Source organism: Lithobates pipiens, unplaced genomic scaffold (assembly GCF_037356315.1).
Source record: "Lithobates pipiens isolate NorthernLeopardFrog02 unplaced genomic scaffold, aLitPip1_a1.2 Scaffold_16, whole genome shotgun sequence".
Taxonomy (NCBI): Eukaryota; Metazoa; Chordata; class Amphibia; order Anura; family Ranidae; genus Lithobates; species Lithobates pipiens.
Window position 1 is genome coordinate 548,606,451 of NW_027507748.1, and position 17,915 is coordinate 548,624,365.

At 44.4% G+C, this 17,915-nt stretch overlaps 1 protein-coding gene across 1 annotated transcript; it reads right to left on the reverse strand.

Annotated features, from left to right (window-relative positions):
• Nucleotides 1-57: 57 nt before the first annotated feature.
• On the reverse strand, nt 58-13,182 carry MYL6 (myosin light chain 6). Its single transcript, XM_077483409.1, is given in 9 exon segments — nt 58-419; nt 3,763-3,840; nt 5,523-5,696; nt 6,011-6,154; nt 10,286-10,329; nt 10,761-10,762; nt 11,636-11,663; nt 12,972-13,057; nt 13,060-13,182. Coding segments are annotated over 9 exon segments (708 nt in total). The 3' UTR covers nt 58-390.
• Between the last annotated feature and the right edge of the window lie 4,733 nt (nt 13,183-17,915).

Genomic DNA, 17,915 nt, shown 5'->3' on the forward strand with positions numbered 1-17,915 from the left:
AATGAATGGGAGTCCATTGATTATTGGTGTGAAATAATAAAAGCTTAAATTCACAGGTAAGTTTTGAAAAAAGGCATGCAGTTTATTTGGCGAAAAGGAAAAATAGAAATAATTTATTATCTGCATGATGCAAGAGCTGTTAAACTCCAGGGTCCTTTTGCAGTGGGTCACATGTGGGAGCATTGATGAGGTTGTAATCACTTGTCTTCAAGAGCAACAACTCCCGTGATGAACTGTAGGAAGACTGCTCCCATGAGACAGACCAGTGGAGGAAAACAACTGCCCACCACTAGTAAGCTCAACCTTCCCTCCAAGGAAAATAAAACAGACAGGAACATTAATACAAAGAGCTGCCCCCTTTGGATGCTGGTGGTCTATAGCAGAGAAGAATCAGCCCAACATTACCATCCGGACCAGTTCTGAAAAAAAGAAAAGAAAAAAGTTACTCATGTGTCAGACAACTTGGAAGGAGGAGAAGTGTGCGGTTCCGTTTACACAAGAAATAGGAATGTCATTTCAGCCAATAAAAGCATTGGACTCAATGCCCTGTCAAGTGATGAAATTGCCATTTCTGTGAAACTCAAGCTAAGACGTTTCTTGTAAAAGGGGTAGGGGCTCGCACATTAGAAGATGGGCCCTACAGGGTTGACTTAAGCTAATTAAGCAGATACACTCAGATATAGTCCTAAATGAACATGAATGGTGGCAACCTTCCTAGCACCAGTTATACACACTTTGCTTTTCACAGGTGATACAAAATATGTGAGCATGTCTTGTTCTAATGGAGTGCAAAAAAAGAGCAGCAAAACTGCAGAGAGCCTCAGTTCAGAGGATTTATTCTTGTAGATGCTGACTTAATAATCAGACACTCGCCTGTCCCATGGTCCAGCGATGCGGGCTCACAAAGCCCCACTCCTCTCCGTGGCGCCAACATTCTAACTGTGGGTGCCCAGCTGTGGCTTCACAGCTGCACTGTGAATGCTCAGGCAATCTTCTGGAACCTGCGATGTCTGAACTTCCTTCCGGTGCTGCGGAGCCCGGTGAGTAAGTGGGAGCTGGGTATCTAATTATAATTAAATATGACATGCCAAATGTGGCATGTCAGGGTGTCAACTGCACTTAAAGGAGAAGTTTCATTTTTGGGTGGAACTCTGCTTTAAGCTGGATACACACTATGCAATTTTCTTTAGATTTACCAAAACCATAATGGAGGTCAAACCTTAAAGGGGTTGTAAACCCTTACAAACCACTTTGACCTAAAGGTAAGCCTAGATTAAGGCTTACCTGTAGGTCCAAGAAATCGGCGTTGACAGAGGTGCGCCGCTGTCTAAGGCACGTGCGCCGTAGACAGCGGTGCCTGTATTTTGGCAAATGTCTCCTAAACCGTGTAGGTTTAGGAGACATTTGCCAAAATACAGGCACCGCTGTCTACGGCGCACGTGCCTTAGACAGCGGCGCACCTCTGTCAACGCCGATATACCGCGAGTGGCGGCTCCCGTGTGCATGCGCGGGAGTGACGTCATCGTCGAATGACAGCAGCGGAGCAGCGAGACCCACGAGAAGATGGATGCTCCGGACTACAGGTGACAGCGGTGACTTTGCTGGCTCCTGTGTCAGGTAAGTGACACATAATGGACTACTATGCGATGCATAGTAGTCCATTATGCTTTACCTTTGCAGCGAATCAAAGAGGAAGTAAACCCATCAGGGTTTACTTCCTCTGTAAGAGTTTCAGTTTGTATGCAATCAGGCAGGCCATTGCACTACATGGTTTTGGTAAATCAGACAAAAGTTGTATAGAGTATTGGGTCTTAGAGGTGTCACACAACTCCATTTAAACTGTCCTCTGCTGGGTCTCAAATCACAGCATAGAATTTGGAGCAGATTTCTTCTGATTAACAAGGGGCTTGTTTTGTACATTAGGAGCAAGATCTGCTCCATTTTCTCACCTTAGAAGAGTGGTGCAGGCATAAAGCCTGCCCCACTTATTGTTAATTTTCCTTCCCCCAATATGGTTTGATTGACACAACAGACATGCAATATTCTTCCTTCAATTTACTAGGAGAATGAATGTAAACTAATTATACAGTGGACAGACATTCAATAAAAAGGTCTAACCTTCCTAGCTAATAAACCAATTAAACTACACCTGTAAAAAACCCACCTTACAGTACATTTTATACATCCCAAAAGATTACTTTTTTTAGAACCACAGATGAATAGGGACGGAATCTTTTGCCCCAAAGGTTTGCCCTAACAGAGCAATCCCATCTCAACCATAGGAGCCCCTCTCCCAAATCAAAAAATAAAATAAAAAATGTATTAAGCACTACTGATCAGTATGTCATCTACAGCAAGTATTACAAGCAAAAAAGTATTTAGCTGAAGCATTGGAAACATCTACCATCTACTAGAAGCAGTATAAAATCAGACTGCCAAGAGCAAGGAAGCAGAAGTATTCAGAACTGCAGGAGAAAACCACATTGCACACACCAGTCTGACATCACACTTCTGGTTTAGACAAGTTTCCTCATCTTTGATACCTTTCCATAGTTTTTGGATGTGACTTGTATTATGTTCAAATGAGAACATGCCATATCAATTTTATTTCATCTTAGTTTAAAGTTAAAAACATTAGGCAACAATCCAGTCAGTTGAAGACTAGTTTTATCTAAAGGGGAAATGCATATAAAAATTCTGAAGTCTGTGCATGGCTTGACATATGGATGTCAAGGTTATTGCTCCTCATACAATGTTAAACTGTCTAATGAAAATGGCAGATGAGAAACAAGCCAATTATGAAAACTGGTACCTATACTACATATGGCACCATGAAGACTTGGTTCTTTATGGCTCCAACTTAGATATATTAATCTCCTAGCAATATTTGAGAATGATGAATTATCACATTTTAAAAAGCCCTAGGCTGCTTATTTGGTATCAAAATGCAGCAAAATCCTAAATGCTAACAAATAACTTGTCAAATCAAACAATTACACACACCGCACACAGCCGCAGGCAGTTTTTCTGCAAGAGAAAAAAGTTCATTGGCCAAGTTTATTAAGGTGCCACCACGACACCTTAATTTTGTTAAAGGAGCTAACTAAAAACACAGCTCTGGCAGAGCAGAGAGCATGCAGAGACATGCCAATGCATCCAGGAGATTCAAGAGATTTAAAGAGTAATAAAAGTAAAAACAAAAAGCACAAACTGAAACCAGGTGGAGGAACCAGCATACCCAGGGGGGGTGGTCAGGAAGACATGATGATCCTGATAAATTCTGTGGGAAGGAAGATTCATCAGAGAGACCCCAGGCAGAATTAAAAAAATAAAATTGATAAATACAACAGACCATTAAACCTAATTTTCTGAAAGACTTTCCTTTCCAGTGTTCTGCCTAGTAATCACAGGGCAAGTAACACCAGAGGCTTCTCTGCTCCATCTCTCTCCAGTATCAAATGACTAAATATGTAAAATAGTAGCTGCCATTCTGTGTTCAGGAAATGCAAATATACATTTCAAATTATATCTGGAAATTCTCATTAACTGCATTTGAAGTGATTCAAGTTCAAATATTTATATGGCAAATGCCAAAAACATACAATCACAGCAGGAAAGTTTCTGTTGAGAAGTGAAAAAAGTAATGTAAAAATTGAGCAGTAAAATAGACATATCTAGTACTTAAAATGTTCCTTCTCTAATTGACAGTTGAAAAAAAAAGTTAAATAAGAGCACCAATACACACAGACAGCATCCACTCACCTTCATAATTGATTTCACCATTAGCATTTTCATGCCCAAGCAACAGATTTTCCACCTCATCCTCTTGCATCTTTTCTCCTGGAACAAAATATATTTTCAGGATAATACGCAAAAAGTCCACCCACAATAAACACTCAGTTAAAGACAGAAAGGGGAACAAAAAAACACACACACACACACACACACACACACACACACACACACACACACACACACACACACACACACACACACCTTTTAGAAGACTCCAACTGCAAAAAAAATGTAGCTATAGTCCCTGGCTCTGTTCTTATCCAACTTGGAGTTATGCATATTCAAACCACCTTTCGGCATTGCCAACCTCCCACTACATACTCCACAGAGAAAGTAAAAATGGACATCGCAGAAAAAAAAAAACCCATACCGTTTAGGTGCACACAGACTGGGATGGGCGGTGACAATGTTTTACCGCACCAGGTGACACCAACCCTAATGATGCCATTGCCTACATAGTTAAAAAACATTGGAACTGAAACAACTAATCGATTATGAAATTAATCGATTACTGTTTTCACAATCGATTAATCGGCCAGTAAAATAATGGTGTTGAAAAAAACTAAAATGAGCTCTTGATAGTACAAAAAGAGCAAATAATGGCTACTGTAAAAATATTACAGTCACTGTTCTACAGTAAAAAAATAAACCCCTACAGTAGTGATTATCTGCTTTTTTCTACTATAAAGGGCTCATTTTCATTTTTTTAACCCCATTATGTTACTAAACGTCTTAGACCTGGTTCACATCTATGTGTTTATTGGTGCTTTTTGCAGAAATGCACTACAGTTCATTTACATGGTTTCCTATGGGACACGTTCACATCTGAAAGGGTCAGGGACTTTCAACGCAAAATGGTGCTTTATTGGTTCAATATACTTCAATGGAGAAGCTGCAGAAAAAGCATGCAATGCGTTTTTGCAGCAATTTGTGTTTTTTAATCTGCCCAAAAAAAATGCAAAAATGCGAATTGCATTAAAATCACATGCGCAAAAATCAAAACGTACTGCAAAAAGCACTGCAGAAACAGATCAAAAGCAAACTGCATAGGTGTATACCGAGCCTTATGCTGGCCACACGGATCAATTTTCAGATGAGAATATTCAGACGAAAAATCTTTGTACATTCGCTGAATGAAAGAATTTTGTTTGAAATTTTCACTTGTTTTTTACATTCTGTTTTTAAAATGAATGTAATTTCTGAACGAAAACCACATACACTGTCTGAGAATTCCTTTTGACTAAGAAGTTTTCTATGATTTCCAAATTTTCCTGTCACTGTGGTTGAAAATGAACGTCAATTTGACACTTTTTTTTAAGGTTATTAACCGATTTATCGAAACAATAATCGGCCAACTAATCGATTATAAAAATAATCGTTAGTTGCAGCCCTAAAAAACATCACGCACTCTGTCATAAATGTCCAACAATTAGGCCAGTTTTCTCCAAGCACTATTTAAGACTAAATTCTTCACATCTCAAATTAAATGTAAAAGGTGGCCTCATGGGGCATTACTACTCTGCCCTGTTCCTGGACAAGAGTGGTTAAAAAAAGGAAACGTCAACAGAATTGCTACACTGGATGTAAACAGGTCATTCTATGTAAGCTTTCCCTTCACATTCAGTACTAAAACAATGAGATCTGAATTGAAGATTGACCATTCCCCAAAAAAAGAAAGCAGAATTAAAGCATAGCAGCAGATTTTTTTTTCCAAAAATGGATGTTACCTAGAGTAATTAGAACATGACGAAGTTCAGCCCCCATTACACATCCATTGCCTTCCTTGTCAAACACTTTCAGACCCTCGATGAAGTCCTCAATTGTGCACTGGTCCTTGTTTTTAGCGATTGTTTGCAACATGGGAAGGAACTGCTCAAAGTCAAGCATCTTGGTGTTCATCTCTGAAAGTAAAGTTTGGTTATTTGAAGGACACAAATATCTAAAGATATAAAACTCTTTAAAATAAAATACTGTAAATACAACACACACCAAGACCTGTGAATTATGTGACTGCTGAGCAAGCATATGCAAAAAAAGGAAGTGCACCTGTCACCTACAACATGCCAAATTAACAGCCAACACCCCCCCCCCCCCCCAGTGATCTAAACAGTTAAAAGAAACCTATGCACTATGGTTCCATCTGCTGACCCCATCTAACTATTGTGTCCCGTGTCACATCCAACATAGGCAAGATCACTGTACAAATGTCACTCACCATCCATCTTCGGGTTTCCCAAAACTTTCATGACTTCTGCATTTGTTGGGTTTTGTCCCAAAGCTCGTAAGACATCCCCGCACTGGAAATAGAAGATTTTACCATCTCCGGTCTTGTCAAAGAGGTTAAAAGCATCTTTGTAATCTGGGGAAAAAAAAAAAAGTATACATAAAACACTACACATACACAAGTTTTTTTCATCCAGAAGGTATTTGTTGTCACAGCTGATGTCTGCTACCAATATGCAGACATAGGCCTTCCTTAAAATGCTTATGTAAAAAATGTTTTCTAAATTCTACAGATCTAGGAAAAACTGCTGCTGAAAAATCTCAGTTAAGATGAAGGACAAAAGACATTTTACATACTTAAGGATACTAAACACATTTCCCCCCTCCCCCCTTTAAATAAAGCGGTTATACTTGCCTGCCCTGAGCCGTGACTTGCATTCTTTTTATTGGTCCCCTGCCAGCGCTCTATTCTCAGAGTGTCCTCTAAGCAAGCCATGTGCTGAGGGAGCACTCATGAGCGAGAGCTTTCAAGTTGGGCTGTGCACGTACAAACATTGCATGGCTTGGCCACCATACCCCCCACTAACTCTTGACAGGATTTTATTTGAGCAGCAGGAGTCAAAGGCTCCCACTGCTGCCTCTGCGGTTTGATCCAGTGCTGCTTTCTCCATCTCCACACGGGTCGGAGTATGGTAACTGCTTTCTCTAACAAATTGGTTATCATATTAGGTGGTTACCTTTCAACAGTGCCATAGGACAATTACACACTCCTGTTGGGGAGGCTCTCATGCCAAACCTGGTGTTCTTAAAAAGAGGAGAAGTACAGCCAAAGCTTGTTTGGCTGTACTTCTCCTGCGGAACACAGCAGTGCAGTTCGTTTTGCACTCCTGTGACCAGTTTTCACCAAAGAGTGGGCTGGACCAACACCTGGCATAGCCTCTCAGCCAGCTGCTGAGAGCCCAAGCCAGCATTGCCCCTCCCTCCACAGCCCAGCGCTCCACTGAGCCACTGAGTGAGGAGGGAGCAGAGCAGGTGACTGACCGTCTACAGCTCTATGCTCGGGGAGCTGTCAGAACCAAGCGATTGGCAGTGTTTGATTGCTTGATTCTCAGTGCAGAGGCAGTGGGGACCAATGTGCATCCACCCAAGTATACAGGGGGCACCCCCCCTTTACTTTAACCACTACAATACAGGGCATTTTCACCCCCTTCCTTCCCAGCCCAATTTTCAGCTTTCATCGCTCTAGCGCTTTCAGTGACAATTGCGCGGTCATGCTACACTGTACCCAAATGAAATTGTTATCATTTTGTTCGCACAAATAGAGATTTTGGTGTTATTTATTCACGACTCCGTTCCGACTCCGATCCCGCTACTCCTGAATGACGTTCCTGAACGTCCTATCAGGAGTAGACGGCTCCCACCCGGCCGTATATATGCATTGGCCGGGTGGGAAGTGGTTAAACATCTGCAGAACTTGTGAAAAATTATCTTAAAAGGCTTGGTCACACTACCATGGGTGCTCAACCTGTGGCACTCCAGCTGTTGCAGGACTACAAGTCCCAAGAGGCATTTGAAGGCTGACCGTTAGCAGCATGACTCCCAAAGGCAGAGGCATGATGGGACTTTTAGTTCTACAACAGCTGAAGGGTCACAGGTTGAGCACCCCTGCAACTAGCCTGTATGCTAAAGCAATTGGTTTCATCATATGGGCTATTGTCTGTTCCATGATGGCGGTGAATAGTTATGCCTTGTGTTTTTATCATGCCAAAGCACCATTTGCTTCTATGATTAAGCCCCTATTGGGTGAAACATGTTAGAGGGTTCACCCATGAACTTATTTTTTATTAAATCAGAGCTCACTATATGCTGAGGCAGTGCGCAAACTGGCACCATTTTGTTGTAGTTCTCAATGTGTCCAATGAGCCAACGTTCAACCCAACCAGCTTTTCCACAAAGCACTGCATCCTACCTCAAAAGCAGTGTAAACAGTGCATATAGAAAACAAATCGGATTATATTTTCCCTTGCAGTGACTGGTATTGATGAATGGCAAAAATAAATGCCAGTCACTGCACAGTGTGACCAGGCCCAAAAAAATAAATAAATAAAAGCCACGATGACCCCATACGATTCACAATGAAAGAAAGCCAATAAATGGAATCTTTACTTCACTTGTCCATTAAAGCTTAACCTTTTCATTGCAGTTCACCTTACCAGGTCACATATTACACCCATATTTAGTGTGCAATGTGTGCCTAAGCACCCCCACATTTTAATTCAGCACAGCTCTGAGAGCAGAGGTCTGAATGAAAAAGCTGCAGGAGGAAAAAAATAAAAATAAAATCCTAATTTTTTTTCCCTCAATACTTAAAATGTGAACGGACTGCTGAAACTAGAGTACAGTTTCCTAAAATGGTCTTTTCACAAAATGTAATAGCAGTGTCAAACTACTAAAACAGATCACGCCAAAAAGGTATTAATGGCATCTCTTGTTTAACACGTATTGTAAGTAGTAAAGTGGTTCAGTAGAAACAAATTGTTCAGCTTTGCCTCATAGGAGAAACTCTACCAAAAAAAAAATAAAGTTCTGGTCCATGTTTGAGGGTTCAGTCACATAATTTTATTTATATTAAGTGCACAAGATGAAACCTTGAAGAGCAACATATGATGCTATTACACAGCATTCTGTTAATGGATAAGAGAAGGGCTGCTAAACAGTCCTTGTACAAGAGCTACCGCAAATTGTGGTAGTTTCTGTTGTCAACACAATTAGCTAGTCTCAAGAACAAAATAGACACTATGTATATAAAAAAAAAAAATATACAAAAAATAAAGCCTGAAGTTATGCTGTAAGCAGCCTTCTACAGCAAATGCATATCTTACACATCGGTTAATAAAAACAGTAAATCGATTTTTGCACAAAGTAGCAGTCACACACGGGATGAAGGATAACTCCACTAACAATATACACTATATAAGTTTCATTGCACGGTATTAGTATACAAGTCTCATTGGAAGCAGCGACATGCATTCCTACTAGTACACCATACAGTTACTGGCAGAGATCTCAGGCTACATGCAGACTGTCACAATTAGTTTGCCACTTCCTTCCTGTGCCACTCCCTGAACAGTCCCTCCTGCTAAATTCCAGGGAGGGGAGCTGTAATCATCCCACACTGCACCCTGCCCGGGCAGGCAGGCAGCATTTTCAGCCCTGCAGTGCACGATCTGTTCATGTTCACGCCTTGTCCAAACAGACACTGAAACACAGACTGCAAAACTGCCTAGACATAAGAAAATGTGGATGGAAGGAGGAGGGACACCAACGATCCTTCAGGCATTTCCCAGCTAGGAATGTAGGAAACTCTTTCCCAACTCCTAGTCTTAACTACTCCCCCTTCCTCGCCTGTACAGCACTAAGCAGCCCAGAGTGAGGCTTTGTTACCATATAAGGTAACCACAGAGCAGGCAGACATTGCATTGTGAGTGAAGAGGGAGGGGTGGATTGGGTCACACAACAACGCTAAAAGTTGTATTCAAAACCAGAACAGTGCCACCCCAAAACCACAACACAGAACACACAAAAATCCCCCTATAAGGCTGGACAAAACCAGCACAATAATGCTTTTAATACCATGCCTTGTTAGTTAGATTAGTAACTCTGCGTGTAGCTGTGCTTACAATGTATGCACAATATTATGATATATAAAACAAGTTCTGGCCAACAACACATTCAGTTTTGATCAACTGAATGCATGGCTCAAATAGGTGGAAAATCAATCGACCAAGACTAGAGCTAGATTAGGTAACACTATACTTTTCCAAACAGTTTGCAAGAAATGGTGCTGCGGCTGTCAGAAAACCACAGGCAGGAGATCCATCCACTGTTTAATGTGGATGGGAAATCTGTTTCTCTTGTTCAGCTCACATACCCAAATTAGAAAAATCTAATCATGTATGGCTGTCCTAAGGGTAGCTTTTGTTTTCAATATACATAAAAAAAACTTGTCAATACTCCATCCTAGCTGTCAGATAAAATCTTAGCAGCAACATGTCACAGTATAGGACAGGAGGAGTTTAAAGCGAGACTGTGTGGAGAATGCAGGGTTAGGGAATTGTAGGATTTATATAGCACTGACAGTTTGCGCTTTACAATGTTAGGGCAGACAGTACAATTCAATACAGGAGGAAACAGAGGGCCCCGCTTATAATGTTATACTGGTTTAGAGAGACAGAAAAGAAAAAAGTCAATGCACACAAACACTTACCATCTACCTGATCAGACACCAGGCAAGAAAGAGAGGAATACAAACTGAAAAGTGCAGGAAAAGAAGGCGATAGGTAAGTGCACCCTTAAGAATCTCAGAGGAAAATAAAAAAGCAACCACGTCTTCCTGATAATCACCAACATTTGATGGCAATGCAATATATCTAAAGACCGCTTGAGAACGTAGGGAAGGGTTAGAAAACCTATCATGTTTTTACTGCTGTGTCCCAGTTGAGGAAATTCACTTACTGACCATTGTCAATATCTGAAAGTCAGGGAAAAGCAAAACCTCCAAGCTGTCACTGCAACAAGATAGAACAGGAAGTCTTCCGTTGTTGTGACACCATTCTAAGTACTTCCCTCACTTTGGAGAGACTTGTTCTCAAATCCTGTTGAGTCTACATGACAGGAAGTGACGTTTCCCCAATTTAACTGTTAAAGCCCTGGTTCACACCAGTGCAGATTTGAAGTCGCACAACTTCAGAGCAGACTATTTAGTAGGATTTCATTGCAGCAGGCTGAAACACTGTGCGACTTCATTAACAGATGTCAATGAAAGTCGCACAGAAATAATGCAAGAACCTGACTTGAGTAGCACAGACTTGTACGGCTCTATTGCTGCAAATGGGGTGCGACTTGCTATGCAACTTTAAACTGTCAAGTCGCCCTGGTGTAAACCAGGGAAAAAAAATGCTTGTTAATTCAAGGGCTAGAGGAATAAGAAATACATGCCTTACTCTTAGAGGCTCCCTTCAGCAATGTGACTGGTCCCTGGAAGCCTCTTCTCTAAGACGCTCCAACAAGCGCTTGTGCACAGACATCAAGTACCGTGCAGGTACCAAGAGTCCTACATTGTAGGAGAGGAGGATAAGGGACCGTTCACATTACAAAGTCAGGGTAAAGAGGAGAATGCTACAGTATGGAATAAGATATTACACCTTAGGCTCTGTTCACACCTAGGCATTTTATTTTCGAGCAGAAAATCACGTTTTTTGCTGCGTTATTGTACAGGTCAAAAGGTCACCACTGTAAAAAGCAGAAAACGCCTGTAATCTGCCAAAAAATAAGCTGCTGTACTTTGAGCTTCAGGTGTTTAGCTTCAGATGACAAGACACTCAGATGTGAACAGGGGTCCTTAAAATGAATGAGATTTATCTTGTTGGGCGTTTTTAGAGCTGAGGCTAACAGCAGAAAAACACCTAGGTGTAAACAGAGGCTTAATCCTCCACCCCTGGCCTTAGACATGTAACCCTTCCATTGGGGGCAGGGGGGGGGGGGTTCCCTGCAGGTACCAAAGTTGAGCTTTAAAAAAAAAAAATATATATGTGTGTGTACAGGAAGAGGAACTTACCGATGAGCTGATCTTCTGATAAGTCACCCTGTGGGGAAAACAGAGATGGATGAGACAGGAAATGGGATGGTACAATGCACAGAAGAGGATGGCGGCTCTCCAATAGGTCCAGGTGTCATACTGCTGCAAATACAACTTATGAGCCAAGGCCCAGAGCAAATTTCCTGTGGTTGCAGGAAAAATTCGCACAATTTCCCCATTAACACAGACAGTATTGACAAGGGAATCAGTAATTGTCTTCTCCTGGCCAGGGTGGTGGAAATCATCCCCACCAGAAGACAATGATTATCACTAGCTGCCACTTGTGATAATCGCAAGATAATCTAGCTGGCTGTACCCAAGTTGATCAACTTGGGTACATTCAGCCTGTCCATTAACAGTTCAAACTGCATATGGCCAGCTCACGCCATCATGGGTTTGTTGTGCTGTATTGTGTTTTATATGCACCACAACTGCACTCTACATACCAGTGTATGTAATGCATCAGAGATGCTGCAAGCAGCAGTTCTCTTAACACACCTATAGGAGTACTTGTACCAGTACTGATCTATGATCCACAGGTGGTGGTCTCAGTGAGGGGCATTGGTACTTTCAAGAAGCTATTAGATAAGCACCTGAACGACTGCAACATACAGGGATATACAATGTAATGCCGACATATAATCACACACATAGGTTGGACTTGTGTCTTTTTTTCAATCTCATCTACTATGTAGCTATATGAACAGGTATGGCAGAAGAAAAGAAAACATCCACACATTCATGCCGCCATGTATACATGCATGAAAATTCTTCTAGCCGTTTTTAAATTCAGGGAAGGTGGTGTACGCATGTAAGAATACGAAGATTTTTGTTTGTGCTCGTATACACGCCTGTGTGTTCAGTCCATTTACAACCGGCTACATTTAGAGCAGTAAAGAAAAATTTGTTAAAGGCCTAACAAACTGGTGTGATGGAGCCCCAGTAGTCTGGGGTACAGATCCACACAGAGCCATGGAGGGCAGGACACCATTTATCACTAACAAGTCCTACCAGTCCTCACCCATCCACTACAGCCATGACAGGACAAAGCGCCTCTGAACTGTCTGTGTTACCCCCACAACAAATCAGAGTGCTCCCAGGCCAATGACACGAAAAGTGTGGTCAATGGTGTGCAGAAATACAGAGATGTCCTGTATCAGGTCCCTTTATAATGGAGGCCCTGGTTTCTGTATGGAGCCCTGACAGAGAGGAAGAGCCGGCCACACCCTCTATAAACCCGGACAGAACATGCCTAAGTTCCGCGGCCCTCACACAGCCACCGAACACTAAACTCACTCCCCACCCCCCTCCTCACCATGTCTTCTGCCGGTGTCTCTTCCGGAATGTATCGTTCCCGGTCCTCGTCTGGCTGATATCTAAGCTCTGCTGACGTCACCTTTCCCGGTGTGACCACGCCTAGCCAATGAGAAACGAGCGACGTTGGCTAATACGGTAGTGATCAAAGTCTGTCTTTTTGTGCGGCCTTTGCGCCCTCTATTGGTGTCAGTGCTGTACTGTAGGACCATCGGGTGTTCCTACCTAATGCTTGTATAAAAAGGCACTTTAGCTCATATCCTATTGTTTCAGTTCACGCCAAGGCCTAGTTTACTTACACCTGCATTGAAATACAGCGGTTGACGAACGTTTTTAGACCCCTTTCACACTGAGGCGTTTTTCAGACGCCACAGCACTAAAAAATAGCGCCTGAAAAAAGCCTCAGCTGCAAACCCGCTGTGAAAGCACGGGTGCTGCACTGGCAGGGTGTCACAAAAAGTCCTGGCAGCAGCTTCTTTGCAGAGGTGGAGGAGCGGTGAACACTGCTCCTCCACCACTCCTGCCATTGAAAACAATGGGGCAGCACTGCTAAAGCACCAGTGGAGCGGCGTTTTGCAGGCAGATTTAACCCCTTTTTGGTCGCTTCAGCGCCGCTAAAATGCCGGGAAAGCGGCGCTAAAAATAGCACTGCTTTACTGCTGACGTCCAGGGTGGCTCGGTGTGAAAGGGGTCTAAAAGTGGATCTAAAACCTCCTTTACAGCTAAGGAAGCCGCCATGCTGCTGCACATGTGTGTCCGTTATTACACCAGCCATTTGATCAGTGACAGCTGGTTCTAAACTTTTTTTGGGGGGGGCGGCAAACAAACCCCCCCAGGTCCGGTCTCCCCACATTCAGCCCTTCCACAGTAACGGTCCCTCCGCACTCAGCCCCTCCATGGTGACGGTCCTCCCCACACTCAGCTCCTCCGAGGTGGCGGTCCTCCTACACTCAACCCCTCCACAGTGACGGTCCTCCTACACTCAGCCCCTCCACGGTGATGCCCTCCGCACTCAGCCCCTCCACAGTGACGGTCCCCCCGCACTCAGCCCCTCCACAGTGACGGTCCCCCTGCACTCAGCCCCTCCACAGTGACGGTCCCCCCGCACTCAGCCCCTCCACAGTGACGGTCCCCCCGCACTCAGCCCCTCCACAGTGACGGTCCCCTCGCACTCAGCCCCTCCACGGTGATGGTCCCTCACAGTCAGCCCCTCCACAGTGATGGTCCCCCTGCACTCAGCCACTCCACGATGACAGTCCCCCCACACTCATCCCCTCCACAGTGATGGTCCCCCCCTGCACTCAGCCCCTCCTCCACGGTGATGGTCCCCCCACACTCAACCCTTCATTGTGACGACCCCCCCGACACTCAGCCCCTCCACAGTGATGGTCCCCCACACTCAGCCCCTCCACAGTGATGGTCCCCCTGCACTCAGCCCCTCCACGGTAACAGTCCCCCCCCCACACTCAGCCCCTCCACGGTGATGTACCCCCCACGCTCAGCACCTCCACAGTGATGCCCCCCCCCCACACTCAGCTCCTCCACGGTGACGGTCCTCCCACACTCAGCCCCTCCACGCTGATGGTCTCCCCCACACTCAGCCCCTCTACGGTGACGGTCTCCCCCACACTCAGCCCCTCCATGGTGACAGTCCCCACCGCACTCTGCCCCTCCAAGGTGACGGCCCCCCCGCACCTAGTCCCTCCAAGGTGACTGTCCCCCCCACACCTAGCCCCTCCAAGGTGATGGTCACCCCGCACCTAGCCCCTCCAAGGTGAGAGTCCCCCTGCACTCAGCTGGGGGGGAAGGGAGCCTTGAACGAAGACTGGAGAGTGCTGGCCTGGGTTCCGTCTGGCCTGCCAGAAAATGCACTCTGTCATAGTACCACAGCCTGAGTACCTAAATGTGTCATCTGCTGCAGCTCCTGATCTCAGGGAATCCTCGAGCTCCCTAATCTAAGTGCTCCTCATGCCACCAGTTAGGGACTTCAAATAGGGGATGTGTCATGGTTATGCAATAATTTGTCTGCTTACCTGTGTCCATGTGTTCATCTCTAGAGACCAGCCGACCCTCACCTGACTGCTTTTGTAATCCATCCTCTGGCATGACTCCACCCTAGCTCCTATCAGAGAACTCTATATTAACCTGTGCACTGCAGGCCAACCCTGCTGATCAACCATTGTGTATTCCTTTGTGTGTTTAGCTTCCTGTTACCTGCCGTGTGCTCTTCTGTTATTCCGTTACCGACTTTGGTGTGTCCTTGACTATCCCTGTTTGCCTGTGATCCTGACCTATTGGCGTATCCCTGACTATTCCTGTCTGCTTGTGGCCCCGACCTTGGCTTTATCCCTCATTATCCCTATCCTCCTGTTGCCTACTGTGGGTGCGAGCTGGGGGACCCTAGGGGTCAAGACCTGGAGCCAGTTGCAGCCAAGTCCATCCTCACCACTAGAGGCTCTGGTGAACACCTGCTGGCTCTTAGACTCCGCGCCCCAGGGAATCTTACGCTCTAACCTCGGTGGGATCTGTCCCCCGTCCGCAGCAGTCAGCCTTGGGGTCCACAACCTTGCGGTGCACTCCTGATCCCTACGGTGTGTATCTGCCACCTCGCCTCAAGGTGACCTGACAGGATGTCTGCCGTGGGGATCACCAGCTTCACAAATTCCAGCAATTGATCCAGCGCTGCCTTCCTCTTTGGTTTATTGTTATAAAAGGGGGTTTACCTGCCACAGACAGGGTAGCTCCCTGTATATATTCATGAATATGGGGATAAAGTCCCCATTGTTGAATAGATCCATTTTCTCTGCAAGACACAACACAAGACAAACCCTAATGTCAGGCGAAACTCTCCTAATCTTGATCCAATATAGGCCTTAATCTATAAGCAATATAGGACACTGATGCACCAATGCACACTTGTTCCGCTTTATATAAACTGCTCATGTGTGAAACTCCGCCCGCCCCTGACGTTCTTTCTAGTCTACTCCCTGCACCTTGTCTTTCAGCGCAGTGGGAGAGCACATGGCGGAGAGACAACAGCTGTATGCAGAGGAGAGCAGCAAAGACAAAAGGCCAGACCCCAAACCTCCCGATCATGGAGGAGATTGAAGGCCTCAATTATGGCCTTTATAGAGATGTGAAGACAGTGGAGATCTTCAAGAGGGCCGACTGTGATGGGAAGTATGCACATTACCCAAACCCAAATGTGAGAAAGGCCAAGATCATGCCTAAAGTTGTGAAGAGTCTGCACAGGAATTTTGGGGTACGGCAATCCAAGGATCAACTGAGGAAACGATGGTCATACCTCAAATTGAGGGAGCAAGATCAGTACACAACATCAGTTGCACAATTTAAAATGGCAACTTTCATGTTCATGGGCACAGTAATCGGTCATAGGAAACATAGTTTGTTCACCCACTAAAATACGATGTTTTAGGCAGATACAGGTTAACTACATTTGTTCATGCCTATTTGTATTAAAAAAGGTTTGTTGTCTAGATGGGTTGGTAACTAGAATGAAAACCAAACTTGATTCAGTGTAAGGAGAGGATACTCAGCAGCTGTTTACACATCTGGACGCAGGAGCACTAGTGTGAGACACCAGAATCAACCTTTTTATGGTGTTCCACACGGGTGCTCCAGTGGGTACTAGGGGTGTCTCCATGTGTGAAACCTGTACAAAAAATGGACGTATTTCAGCTTTGGAAATTAAATAAAAATGTCTTAAGCTTGGAACTCTGCCAAAACAGACAATTGTACAACACTTCAAAGCAATGTTTTATATTCCTATTTCTGCCCTCCAATATCTGTGTGCTAAGTATTAGTGATGGACGAACTTCCGACGGGACGTTACGCGAACCGCGAACGCGGCCAAAAGTTTGTGAACTGCAAAGATCGCATTGACTTTAATTGACTTTAATGGCAGGAGAACCTTAAAAACCTCCAGGTTATATTTTCAGCCACAAAATACTTACTAGCTGTGCACACATAGTCCCTTAACATGGACACTGACATAACAAAAGTATTAAGTGAATCTGGGATCGAAAACGACAAGCATTCTTTTTTTATCTGTGAAATTTTGACAATTCAGGAGTGCATGAAGGCCATGGAGGAGAGGCAAGGTCAGGCCAGGCTATGAAGGGGGTGCAGGAGATGATCAGTGCCACAGTCAGGGCAGCGCAGTCCTGTGCCAGTGTCCCATTGTGCCAACCTGTGCTTGAGCCCCTCCCTCTGCCCTGCCCTTACCCCCACCTATGCAGGGCTCCACTGCGGTGGTCTGGAGGTGCCAGTCCAGTGCTGATCCTCAGCCATGGTGCTGGCACTGCCTGCTGATTGGCTTCTCCGCTGCTATCTCCCTCACTGTCTGAAACCAGCACCGCGATAGAGACTGAGCACTGACACCAGCACCGTTATAGAGAGCCCTGATACCAGCACTGAGATAGAGAGCACTGACACCAGCACCGTGATAGAGAGCACTGACACCAGCACCGTGATATATAATATGCTTTCTACATTTGAAAGAAAGTATATTATACGTGTACAACCCTATATACTGTACACCTATAAAAGGACCTTTGTGGACCTAGTAGCTAGTGATTTGCAGACTGTCCCTGCTTCAAACACCAAACTGTCCCTCAGTCCCTACACTGATAAAAGACAGCTGCAGAATCGGTCAGCACTCAGCTCAGCAGTCAAGTATAATAGGCTTTCTATATTTGAAAGAAAGTATATTATACGTGTACAACTCTATATACTGTACACCTATACCAGTCCTTAAAAGGACTTTTGTGGACCTAATAGCTAGTGATTTGTGTCACTACAGTCTGTCCCTGCTCCACACAGCAACCTCTCCCTACACTGACAAAAGACAGAATGTAAAATGTCCGCCAGATCAGGTCTATTTATTAGGTAGAGGGAATGTCCAATTGTCCATGTGCTGAAATGT